Genomic DNA, 13,859 nt, shown 5'->3' with positions numbered 1-13,859 from the left:
CTTGTTCTCTTTGATGCTAGAGGTTGAGAGTTTGGAAGTTGCTAATGAAAGACCTTTGGGAATTGCTTCCATGCATCTTGTACATGGTGCTGTTTTAGGCAAGATGAAACCGCTCCTCAGAGGTCCATGTTACCATTTTCATTTCTTTGCAATCCTAAAAACAGCAATAGTATCACCTCTTGACCTTCTTTTACAATGAAACATAAATAGCTTACAAGATAGCTTAAAGAATGCAATTTAATACACCACTAGAATTCAGCTGCTTGCTAATTAGAATGGACATTATTAACCTCCTTGATCGATAAAACAAAGAATTGCAAATGCTAGAGATCTAAAACGATAACCGAAATTGTTGGTGAAATTCAGCACGTCTGTGGGTAGAAAGCATAGTTAACATTTTGAGACTGGTAACTTTTTTTTCATTAGAACTGATACTAGGGATATCTGGTATTTTTGTAGAGAATGAGGTTGGGAGAGGTGAGTGAATAGGAGGAGATGGAGTCCACAGACAGAGAGAGAGAGCAGTATGAAAGAGGTAGATAAACAAGGTTATTATGGTGGCAGGGCAGAAGAGAAACTGAACAAGTGGTAATGAGGGCTGAGGGTAGCAGAGAATTGGTAGTCTGTGCTGAAAGCAAACCATATAATGTGATAATACAAGTGGATGAAAACGGGTTGGCTGTGCTAAAAAGTGAAGCAGAAATGTACTCAATCTAGCCTACTGTATTTGCTTCTATACTGGGGAGACAAGTGCAGATTGCTTTTCAGAACACTTACCTTCTCTCCATAAAAATGACCCAGAGCTTCTAGTCTGATCTCTCCCCAGCTCCCCCACGACATTTTCAGTATAAAAACTAGGATTTCCTTGCTGCTATCAGTTTTTCATGAAGAGTCACCGGGCTCAAAACGTTAAGTTTACTTTTCTCCCACAGATGCTGCCAGACTTGCTCAATTCCTCCAGTAATTTCTGTTCTCGGCATAAATACCAAAATAATGTACGAGTGAGGTGACTGTAAATAATGCATATTTGGAAATGGCACATAATTCTTTGAATATTATAGAGTTCAATATATTAAGAACTTTGCCCCACAGCATTGACTTCAGCTTGTTATACGATGACTGTACAACAACAATTAGTGTATTGTGGAATTCATTGTCTCGTGTGGTACTTAGATACTGGGCTAGGTGCCAAATTCTGATGGTGTAAGACCTGAACATCTTATCTTTTTAACCAAAGTTTTGAAAGCCTCTCGTAATTTTGAGCTAATACCACGTTATCACTGACATTATCTTGTCCACCATATGGAGAAAGTTAATAAGCACACCACTGTCTGCAACATAATGCATGCTATCTTGAATATACAGTAACTGTTTGGTTAAAAGCAAGGAAGTGGGCGAAGCTGAGGATTAAGAGCTGAAAGGAAGACATTATTAATTTTTTGTGACGGTCTCTACTCAACATGTAAAATTTGGCATTTGAATACATGTTGAATACATTGATCCCAGAGGATCACTGAGTTTTTTTCTGGTTAGCCGTGGATACTGCTGTCCAGAAACTTGCTTTTTTGCATCTCATTTTTGTTGACTTAAAACCATGTGGTGCATATCAGTAATGATGACCATGAAACACTAGATTATCATTGTTTTTAAATAAATTTGATTCTTAAATGTCCTTAGGGAAGGGAAGCTGCTACCCTTGCCTAAGAAGCGACCCAGATCCACAGTGATTTAACTGATACTTTATCTGTCCTCTGAATTGATCCAGCAAGTCAAATAGGCAATGTGGGATCAGGATCTGATCCCAAAAACTTGAGGTACAATGAGTTTAAAGTTTTACTGCTATATGTTCTTTGGCCATTGATTTCTGTTGATGGAGGCAAGATTGCCAGATTGTGCTAGCCCAGAAATCTGGTAGATCTGTTTCTTGGATCTTATTTTGTGTGATTGATCTCGTGAAATACGGGATTGTATCCATGGGAGTACAGTTTTTCTTGATAAAAGGCATGCATCTTTGTGCAAAGATCATATATGCATATGTCTCCTATATGTTTGGCATGTTATACTAATTAGTTATCTAGGTGCAGTTACATTGGTCAGTTTGTATCCATTATTGTGTACACTGCATACCTGATTCATGGGCATACTAAAAGTGTAATTTAGAGTCAACTTTGGGAGTGCATTTCTAAATATCAAATGCACTGCATTTAATGTTCATTTAAAATTCCCTTTGCTGTTGAGTTGAATAACTATCTAGTATTCAGTCACCCTCAAAATGCTGACTTTTCTGAGTGTCCAAGTCTGTGTTTAGTATAAAGAATGGTTGTTTTCTTTCTTTTCTCTCTCCTCCCCACCCAAGATTCAGGGTTACTTTGCTGCCTGTGAGGAGGAGACACCGGCAATTCGAAACCATGACAGGGTGCTGCAGAGGCTGTGTGAACATCTGGACCATGCACTACTTTATGGGTAAGGAATAACTTCGTTGCAACTAACATCCAGTGAGCTATCCTTGAGGTGTTGTCACTTGCTCTGTTAATGTTGTCTTTTAAACTTGGAACACCAGAGAAATTAGATTTAAGATCTGAGACTATTTCCATGAGCCAGCCCTTACATGCTATAAGCTAGAATATGACTTTACGTATACTTTAGATATTAATCCCAAACCAGCGTATATACTGTAAAACTTGTACATTTTTTTCTACTGCTCAGGTAGTTGTCACATGTCACTTCCACGTTCTTTTCGTACATACTTTCTTGTCAATCTGTTCAGAGATATGACTCATCTCTGGAGCAGGTGGAACTTGAACCCAGGCCTCCTGGCCCTGGGGTAGGTACACCAGCATTACACTGCAAAGGCCCATCCCAGGAGACAATATACTGATATAATAAAATTATGGTTTCCTTTTTTGAATTGAATTTAATTTGATGTTAGGTGTTGCTGTTTTAACCACAAGTGTAACAATGGAAATTCATTTTTGAGATAAAAAATACATGCACGTGAATAAAATATATTTATTTTTCTGCATATTTACAACTTTGGATGTGGGGACAAGTCCCTCCCGCTTCAACACCTAACTCTGCCTTTTATTTGAAATTTTACTACATGCAATCATACAATCCTTTTCATTGTTAATAGCTTTGTATCTGAGCAGCATGACTACCAGCAATCTGTCACTTGATGTTGATGTCAACTCACAATTTATAAAAGTGCAACAGATGTGCCAAAGTTGCATATGTGTATGGAACAACAGACTGACTGCAAACAGGAAACTGTCAAGAATGTATCCTTAGAGCACTTCTCAACAGTGGTGAAACATGGACAACATATGCGACACAAGAGGAAAGGCAATCTGGTTCCACCCTTGCTGTCTTAGATATATCCTTAATAGCTCTTGGCAAGACAAGGCCACCAACCCAGATCCTGGAGCATGCTGATCCAATCACTATTTCATCATTGCTAAGGCAACAGAATCTGCACTAGCTTGACCACAATTATCAGGTGGATGACAGCCCTAATCCCAAAGTCCTTCCTTATGATGAAGTAGCGACAACGTCAGGAACTCCTAAGCATTCATTCCTCTGTTATACGGACACTTATGAGCAGATATTACAATTGTGGATATTGACATTGACAACTGGAAGATAGTTGCTGTTAGCTGTGATCTCTCAACGCTGACTGTTGGAAAGACGTTGGAGACGGTGAGAAAAAACTTAAAGCTCAATTGGCCACAAAGGAGGTGCAGAGAAGATGGGCCAGAAAGTCATGAACCTTCTCAACTCACTCCCTTTCTTCAGCATGCCAGGTATCTTCCTGAGGCACACCAGGTGATGCTCATGCAGTTGACTGCTATGCCAGAAGCCATCACCTTATAAAATGGAAGGCTGCTATCACCTTTGCTAAAGGGGCAGTATGTGACCTTTAACTTATTCTGTTCTTGTTACAGGAGTTTCACTTTGGCAACCAAGCATCTCCACACCTCATCCAAATGAAATCTCTGTGCAAGTCATCTTTGTCCCCTTTCTCCTGGGAGAGATTTTAAATGCAGAAACCATCTGAGTGAGGGCAACTTCAGAAAAAACAATGCTATTTACTCCAAAAGAGCATTATGAGATTGCAACCTAAGTTAACTTCTCTGTATAAATTAAAGTAGAACTGAAATGGGAAGGAATCTCAAAGTTATGAAAACATACTGATTTTTTACTTTAAAATTTCCATGTTAATTTTGCAGAAATGTAATGGTAGCAAGCAGTAGTATAAAATACCTAATTTAAAAAAAATTATGACACTAATTAATCTTAAGAAATACTTTTTTTAAAAATCCGCTTGTGTTGGAATCTCCATCCACAGCCTTCGACCTCATGGAATGGAACTGTGCACTGCCTGGTTCTACCTCTTGCCCAAAATTCACAAACCTGACTGCCCTGGTCGACCCGTTGTCTCTGCCTGCTCCTGCCCTACCAAACGTATTTCCTCATACCTTGACACCGTCCTGTTCCCTTTGGTCCAAGAACTCCCTACATATATTTGGGACACCACCCACACCCTCCATGACTTTCATTTACCTAGCCCCAACATCTCAACTTCACCATGGTCATCCAATCCCTGAACACATCCATCCTCCAAGACCTCAGTTTCTTCTTCTCCCGCCGACCCAACCAGTATCCCTCCACTGACACACTCCTTTGATTGGATGAACTGGTCCTCACCCTCAACAGCTTCTCCTTTTTGAATCCTTCCACTTCCTTCAGATCAAAGGAGTAACCATGGGCACTGGCATGGGCCACAGCTATGCCTCCCTCTTTGGATATGTGGAACAATCCATCTTCTGTAGTTACATCAATACTATTCCCCACCTTTTCCTCTGCTAATTTGATGACTGTATCGGCGCAACCTCATGCTCCCATGAGGAGATTGAATAGTTCATCAACTTCACGAACACCTTCCACCCTGACATCAAGTTCATCTAGACCATCTCAGACACCTCCCTCCCCTTCCTAGATCTCTCTGTCTCCATTTCTGGTGACCAACTCAGCACGGACATCTCCATCAAACACACCGACTCCCACAGCTACCTGGCCTACTCCTCCTCCCACCCTCCTTCCTGTAAAAACACTATTCCTTACCTTCAATTCCTCCACCTCTGCTGTATCTGCTCCCAGGAGGAGCAATTTCACTCCAGCTCATCCTAGATGGCCTCTTACTTCAAGGACCACAATTTCCCCTCCCACATGGTCAACAATGCCCTCCAGTTAATTTCCTGCACCTCTGCTCTTGAACTCCACCCCTCCAACCATAAACAGGATATAATCCTACTGGTCCTCACCTTCCTTCCACCCCACCAATCTCTGGATACAACTCATTATCCTCCGCCTTTTCCGGCACTTACAGTCACACCCCACCATCAGAGAAATATTTCTCTCCCGATCCCATCAGGATTCCTCAGAGACCATTCCGTCTACATCCCCACCAATCCACTCTCCATTCCTGACAGCTTCCGTTGACACCGCAAGAGGTGTAAAACCTGTGCCCTCACCTCCTTCCAAGGCTCCAAAGGATCCTTCCATATCCATCAGAGATTTTCTGTACCTCCAGACACCTTGTCTTCTGTGTCCATTGCTCTCGATGTGGTCTCCTCAACACTGGGGAGACAGGATGCCAACTCGCAGAACATCTCTGGAACGCCCACACCAAAAAACCCTCACTGCCATGTGGCCAGTTACTTCACTTCCTTTCCATTCTGCTAAGGATATGCAAGTCCTGGGCTGTCTCCACTGCCTAAACCTAGCCACCAGATGCCTGGAGGAAGAGTGCCTTGAGCTTCATCTTCTGCCTTGGGACCCTCCAATCAAACGGCACCAACGTCAATTTCAGCAGTTTCCTCATCTCTCCTCCCCCACTGGATCTCAGATCCAACCCTCTAACTTGGCACCACCCTCTTGAACTGTCCCATCTGTCCATCTTCCTTCCCACCTATCCACTCCACCCTCTGCTCTGACCTATCACCATGACACCCCCCCCACCTGCTTCTAACTTGTGCCTTCCACACCTCCTCCTCCTCCTCCCCCCCCCCCCCCCGCCAGATCCGTCGATTGTCCTATTCCTTGGATGTTGCCTGACCTGCTGTGCCTTTCCAGTAATGGGTTGAGCTGCTTTTGACATTTCAGTGCTTGTTGGTAATATCATTGATATGTCCACCATTATAAATTGGCCATTTTTGTATGTTTTTCTTTGCAGCGTAGATGTCAGATATTCAGTTATTTCTGGTGCACAGAACCGAGCACTATTTTGATATTCTGACTGATGTCTCACTTGTGTGTCTTTATTGTGCTGCTCGTTACGATTCAAAATTTGCTGTTTAGTTTGCAGGACATTTCCTCTGGGTACTGGGTATTGGTCGTCCATTTTACGCGGAGTGAAGCGGTGAAGCAGATTGACGTGCTGCAGCATGTAGCTACGAACCTTGGTCGCAGTGAGTTTCAAACTACAGATATGCCTCTAATCTATATCATGAATTTACATTTGTACTGTTTGATTTAAGAATAAATTTAAATTGTTTACTTTTATTTTTCCCTGCCCTGTTTTCATTCTCTTTTCCAACTCTGTTTCAACACCCACCACTATCTACATGTCAGGTTTTTCCATGACCAGACCAATGCTGCCAAGTTTGATCCTGTTACCAAGCAGGGCTAACACCATACTTGTTATAGTACAGGTCTTGGAGTAGTGTTAAGAAGCGGGAATCATGCCTGATTTTACACCCTCAAAGTGGCCCTGATGGTGTCCTGGCTTCTTCCTTCTTGACCTATCTCACTCAACCCTTTTTCCAACCTCTTAGGTCGGGCCTGGCTGTACCTTGCATTAAACGAGAATTCTCTGGAAAGCTACCTGAGATTATTCTGGGAAAATCAAAACCTGCTTCATAAGTACTACTTCAAGTAAGTCCAACCTCATCAGAGCAAGTAGAATTTTTAAAACCAGCAACATGCTAATTTAGAATTAAAGATTGTAATTCCACAGTCTAGTGACATATTACTGGTAGGAAAGCAGCAAATTCCATTGTACGTACAATATACACGGGTGAATAAATTGATCTTTGCCTCAAAATTCCTCCAAAAACAGGTGTTGACTTATTTGCTGAGTTTTGAAGTGAACCTGGGTGTTCATCATCAGTCTCATTTAGGCACTGGATCTGCTTTTTGTGGGCATGTCTTAAACTATGTAACACAACCTGCATCATCTGCTTCATCCCTTACGCTGAATTATAAGATAGTAGGTAAAATATCTTGTTTGTAGGATGAAATATTGGGACTGGCTGCTAACCAAAATATAAACTGTCAAGAGCTGAAACAGGAACAACTTCTATGCTGAATATATGCAAAAACATAATTTTTGGGCTAATAAAATGGTATCTTGTATGACACACATTGCGATATACAGTAATCACAGTCAAAAGCACTAATCAGGCATAGGGATGTTGGAGAATGATGGGTAATGTTATCTGGTGGTTGGTTGTGAAATAGAATCCTTTTTATCCTTTCTGTAGAAATATAATGAAGCTTTGGTATCAATGCAAGGGATATGATATGCTCCCCAGTTACCTACAGCCAGCAATTTTAAATTCAAGAAATGTCAAGAATTACATGAACAATGACATCATTACTCTGGGTGTAACACAAGGATGAGCTGACAGCAAAAGTGCTGTGTCAAAAGTACTTGCATTAGATAAATGCATGACCTATCACATCATATGACCATCGGGCTGGTGGTTATATAATGCGATAGTGTGCATATGACAAGGCTTGCATTCATTGATGGTGCAATCCAGAAAACTTATGTATCATTAAATTTGCTGTAGTCTGGCAACGGGGGCAGTAAGAGTTTTGTAGTGGGACCACCAAGTAATTGCACAGGGGTAAGGGGCAAGTGAGTCTGAAGATATGCTCCCCAGTATCATAAGCCATTAGCTCCTCATCTCCACTCTCCGCAGTCATGTTTAAGTCTGGAAAGATTATAAGACTCTGTATACATAGAATAGTGCTCACATCTGGAGAAATTATTCTGATAAGAATGAGAATTCCATGCATTTTTGCAGTTGGCTTAATATCTTAAGCAGCAGTTTAAAGCATAAAATCAAAGGAAAATAACTAACCAAGATGGTCTCGTACATGTATACTGGATCACTTAAAAAGTGTTGCTCCTATTTTGCCATGCCCTGTAAATTTTGTGATTGTTTACGTACAAAGCATAGTCGTAAAAGTAGTTAGATTTTAGAAATGTATGTAGTTTAATCAGCACTGTTCTCAATATAAATTGCTCAGTCTCCTTTATCAAGTGGCATTCTCCATTGTATCTAAAATAATACACAGAGTAAGACATTGCATTTGTAATAGAAGAAAGTAAAACACTTGGATAAACAGAGATCAATGATCTTGTAGATATGTGATATCTTACTGTCGTGTTTCTTTTGAACCCTAAGGAATGCCCTAGTCTGCAGTCATGATCACCTGACTCTCTTCCTCACACTAGTGTCTGGCCTGGAATTCATTCGATTTGAGTTGGAGTTGGTAAGGAACAAGCATTTAAGTGACATAGTGTAAGTTCTTAAAATATATGAAGGAATAGCATAAGACAGCAATGAGCCTTAAATGATGAGGAATATTTTTCTCAGCATCAATATTGCAGGGCTGTCGAGAAGATTTGTTTAATGGAGCTAGTAAAGACACATCGAGGTAAATGGGCCCCTTCTGTGCTTTGTCCAAGTCAAAATGTGGAATAATTATCATCTATATGTCAATATCTGTTTGCACGGCCTTGATAGTGGCACAGGCTCCCTTTCTGGGAGGTCCACATGGCTGGCTGAAAGATTCACCAAGAGCAGTTTTAAGAATGTGTTTTTTTTCTTGGCAGTTAGATTATAAACAAGTTTCTTCTTGGTCTGTGGCTGTCTCCAAGATTCAGAATTTATAACAAATATCGATTTCATGTGAATGTAATTCTAAACCTGAGTTGCCCAACCAAGAGAACATTAGACCTAGAGAATGAGTGAACCTGTGAAATGCGTGACTTGTATTTATTTTGGAACCTTGACTTGATTTACTTTTTGATAGGGATAAAGTTCACTATTCCTTACCTCCCTAGAGATTAACAATATTAATAATAAAGCAAACTACATGCTTGTGGAAAGTCTGGATCTAATGCAAGTGAAAAACATTTCAATCCATGTTCTGAACTGCCTCTAATACTGATGAAAGTGCAGGCTTTATTCATAAGGAAATTTGTTTTTTTTATTGGCTCTTCACCTTAAAACTTCACTCTTAAGATGTTTTATTTTGGCTCCTGGTCACTGTCTATTCAATTGTTTGTTTCTTTAAATCTAGGACGTTCCCTACCTGGACCTGGCTCCATATATGCCAGAATATTATAAACCGCTGCACTTGCTGGACTTTGAAGAGCGCCTGCCCAATTCTGTGCATGGTTCTGACAGCCTGTCACTCAATTCATTCAACTCTGTCACCTCCACTAATCTAGAATGGGACGATAGTGCCATCGCACCCTCCAGTGAGGGTAAGTATCCAAAGAATCCAGTCATCTCATTGTAAACTTGTTCACATTGAGTGTATTCATGTGTTTAAGCTTATAATACTTGCAGTGATTTGTGAGAATTCTGGCTGTTATATGAATCATACAGTACGGAAGAAGCCTTTTGGCCCATCAAGTCTGTACTGCAAATATATACCGCTGCCTATGCTAGTCCATTGTTCCCACACTAGGCCCTGGAATATTATGACACTTCAGTTGTTCATCCAAGTGCATTTTAAAAATTTGAGGTTATCAGCCTGAAGTACCTTCCCAGCATTGTATTCCAGATGTCCAACTTTCGTGATGTACTGAGAGTAAAAACAATGACTGCAGATGCTGAAAACCAGATTCTGGATTAGTGGTGCTGGAAGAGCGCAGCAGTTCAGGCAGCATCCAAAGTGCAGCGAAATCGCCGTTTCGGGCAAAAGCCCTTCATCAGGAATAAAGACAGTGAGCCTGAAGCGTGGAGAGATAAGCTAGAGGGGGGTGGGGGTGGGGAGAAAGTAGCATAGAGTACAATGGGTGAGTGGGGGAGGAGATGAAGGTGAAAGGTCAGGGAGGAGAGGGTGGAGTGGATAGGTGGAAAAGAAGATAGGCAGTTAGGACAAGTCCGGACAACTCATGGGGGACAGTGTTGAGCTGGAAGTTTGGAACTAGGATGAGGTGGGGGAAGGGGAAATGAGGAAACTGTTGAAGTCCACATTGATGCCCTGGGGTTGAAGTGTTCCGAGGCGGAAGATGGGGCGTTCTTCCTCCAGGTGTCTGGTGGTGAGGGAGCGGTGGTGAAGGAGGCCCAGGACCTCCATATCCTCGGCAGAGTGGGAGAGGGGAGTTGAAATGTTGGGCCACAGGGCGGTGTGGTTGATTGGTGCAGATGTCCCGGAGATGTTCCCTAAAGCGCTCTGCTAGGAGGTGCCCAGTCTCCCCAATGTAAAGGAGACCGCGTAGGGAGCAACGGATGCAATAAATGATATTAGTGGATATGCAAGTAAAACTTTGATGGATGTGGAAGGCTCCTTTATGGCCTTGGATAGAGGTGAGGGAGGAGGTGTGGGCACAGGTTTTACAGTTCCTGCGGTGGCAGGGGAAAGTGCCAGGATGGGAGGGTGAGTTGTAGGGGGACGTGGACCTGACCAGGTAGTTACGGAGGGAACAGTCTTTGCGCAAGACGGAAAGAGGTGGGGAGGGAAATATATTCTTCGTGGTGGGGTCTTTTTGGAGGTGGCGGAAATGTTGGCAGATGATTTGGTTTATGCGAAGGTTTGTAGGGTGGAAGGTTAGCACCAGGGGAGTTCTGTCCTTATGGTTGGAGGGGTGGGGTCTGAGGGCGGAGGTGCGGGATGTGGACGAGATGCATTGGAGGGCATCTTTAACCACGTGGGAAGGGAAATTGCAGTCTCTAAAGAAGGAGGCCATCTGGTGTGTTCTGTGGTGGAACTGGTCCTCCTGGGAGCAGATATGGCGGAGGCGGAGGAATTAGGAATACCGGATGGCATTTTTGCAAGAGGTAGGGTGGGAAGAGGTGTAATCCAGGTAGCTGTGGGAGTCGGTGGGTTTGTAAAAAATGTCAGTGTCAAGTCGGTCGTCATTAATGGAGATGGAGAGGTCCAGGAAGGGGAGGGAGGTGTCAGAGATGGTCCAGGTAAATTTAAGGTTCGGGTGGAATTTGTTGGTGAAGTTGGTGAATTGCTCAACCTCCTCGCGGGAGCACGAGGTGGTGGCAATGCAGTCATCAATATAGTGGAGGAAGAGATGGGGAGTGGTGCCGGTATAATTATGGAAAATCAACTGTTCTACGTAGCCAACAAAAAGACAGGCATAGCTGGGGCCCATATGTGTGCCCATGGCGCCACCCCTTTGGTCTGGAGGAAATGGGAGGATTCGAAGGAGAAATTGTTAAGGGTGGGGACCAGTTCGGCCCAACGAATGAGAGTGTCGGTGGAAGGGTACTGTTGGGGATGTCTGAAGAGGAAAAAAACGGAGGCCTTGGAGGCCCTGGTCATGGCGGATGGAGTTGTAGAGAGATTGGACATCCATGGTGAAGATGAGGCATTGGGGGCCAGGGAAACGGAAGTCTTGGAGGAGGTGGAGGGCGTGGGTGGTGTCTCGAATGTATGTGGGGAGTTTCTGGACTAGGGGAGATAGGACAGTGTCGAGATAGGTAGAGATGAGTTCAGTGGGGCAGGAGCATGCTGAGACAATGAACTTTAGGAATAATTTCCTCATGGAAAAGGTTGTAAAAGTTTGGTACCCTCTTAAGGAAATGGCAATTGATACTAGATTGATCAATTTTAAAACTGATAGGTTTTGTTTGCCATAGATATTAAGGAAAATGGGGCAAAGTTGACTATATGGAATTAATTTGTAGATTGACCGTGATCTTGTTGAATGGCCGAACCAGCACAGGAACGTGATTAGCCGAATCCTTTTACTATCAGAGATGAACATTCACCTTGTCTCAGCGTTTCTGTTGTAGACCCCAAGAAGCATGCTTGGCAACTACCTTGCCTACTGACCCTGTACAGTACAGAATAGCTGCCAACTAATAATTATTAAGTACAGATGTAACTATAACTGCTTTACTGGTGGTGGATACACAGTATCCCATCTTCAGCATTATGGGCACCAAGTCTATATCTATTATGAAAGAAGGACCACTCTGCTGCCTAATCAAAAATAACTTCTGTTACCAACAGATACTACAAGCCTATATATACATCCAGTCATGCAATACTTGATCTAAGGAGACTGCAGGAAAAGCACAGTTTTCCTTCTGGAGTTAGTATGTTCCAAGCTACACAAATTGGTGGATTGCAGTGCAAACTCTTCAGTTTCAAACTCTATACAAATAATGACTGGAGCCGCAATTCAAGAATTGTCAATGCGTCAGCCAAGTCAAATGCATTAAGCTATAAAGTATGCCATAAGCAAACTGAGACATCATTCGAGCCTATGGAACTCTCTGGCGGTTTTTTTCCATCTCAACTTTTACCCTTGAGTATAGAATTAGGATTACTTTATGATTTTCTGAAAGTTTCCACAGCTGGGTCCTTGAGAGACATCAGATTTTATATTGACTTTTGATGCATAATGCCATTATGCAAAGCCCATTAACTTCCACTGCTAATTGCATTTACTTTTAACTGCAGATTCCAGAATAGATTAGGTTCACGTTAAATATTATATGCCATCAAGTGGCACAGACAGTGCCACCTCAAGCAGCAATAGCATGAGCCACTGAAATAGTTTCACCTATGTCACACTGACTTGGAAAGTAGTTTCACTCCCACTGGCTATACTGTCTTCCTTAAATATGAAAGGATGCATCCTGTATTTCAAGGCACTTTGTTTTTGGGGGTTACTCTTTGGTTTTTTGGGGGTCACATTTTCATTCTTACTAACTCTTTTATTAGGTCATGTGGTCACATAATAACATCATCTTGAATTAATGATTGAAGCTTATTTGAACTGCAGACATGATTTCATTCTAACCTTATAACAGAAGCAGAACTAGAAGAATTCATCAACATCCTCAGTTATCAACCCCATTAATGTTAACATCACAATATACAAGGGAAACATTAATTTCCTAGATGCCACAGTATTTAAATTTGCACAAGGCAAAAGGTATAAATTAACAAAAGTTTTTTTTCAGCATAACTGACACATATTTCTACGCGGAAAAAAACAGTAAACTCACTTTTGCCAGAAAATGCATTTCCATCAGATTTTCAAAAAGCTGGAATATTTTAACTAATCTCTTATTTGAATGTAACCATTGGCACAGTGTTTATTACAATAGCATCCATCATAATCTTTCTGTAGTGTAGCTCCTGAACACGTGCAGCCTTAAGCTAGAGATAACCACATTTATTTGAAAATGATTCATTACCTCTGTTATTTCAGATTTTCCTAGTTATCCTGTCTGTGGCTTCCCTTTCTCTCCCACTCTATCTTCCAGCCTGTTTCTCTTTCACCCCCAGCAGTGCCTTGTGGCCCCTCTGTCCTGTCATGTAACAATCTCCATTATTCCCCATTTTAATCTGGTTAGTCGCTGAATGAGGGAAAATTTCTGGGCAATTTGGGGATTTGTAGGGGCAGATTTGCCTCCTGCCCCAGTGTATTTTGTGTTGCTATTCATAATCATGTGTTGCTATACTTAATCATCCTGTATAAAAATTCGGCCATTTCTATACTAATAGGAGCTGCAGCTGGTAGTATTGTGCTGCCAAGAAACATCTCTGCAGTATTAGTCACGCAGAAGATTTTTGTACGTTAAATC

At 42.0% G+C, this 13,859-nt stretch overlaps 1 protein-coding gene across 3 annotated transcripts in view; it reads left to right on the top strand.

The window, feature by feature from the left end:
- The window catches only part of plekhm2 (pleckstrin homology domain containing, family M (with RUN domain) member 2), a 67,182-nt gene that overhangs the window by 21,124 nt on the left and 32,199 nt on the right, over nt 1-13,859 (top strand). For all 3 annotated transcript variants that reach the window (XM_060851822.1, XM_060851821.1, XM_060851820.1), the window contains exons 2-6: nt 2,357-2,463; nt 6,358-6,467; nt 6,834-6,933; nt 8,475-8,562; nt 9,376-9,562. In XM_060851822.1, the coding sequence (XP_060707805.1) occupies nt 2,357-2,463; nt 6,358-6,467; nt 6,834-6,933; nt 8,475-8,562; nt 9,376-9,562 (592 nt within the window). The remainder of the gene's footprint in view (nt 1-2,356; nt 2,464-6,357; nt 6,468-6,833; nt 6,934-8,474; nt 8,563-9,375; nt 9,563-13,859) is intronic.

The sequence above is a fragment of the Hemiscyllium ocellatum genome, chromosome 37 (genome assembly GCF_020745735.1).
Source record: "Hemiscyllium ocellatum isolate sHemOce1 chromosome 37, sHemOce1.pat.X.cur, whole genome shotgun sequence".
Taxonomy (NCBI): Eukaryota; Metazoa; Chordata; class Chondrichthyes; order Orectolobiformes; family Hemiscylliidae; genus Hemiscyllium; species Hemiscyllium ocellatum.
This window is presented reverse-complemented; position numbering and strand designations above follow the sequence as displayed.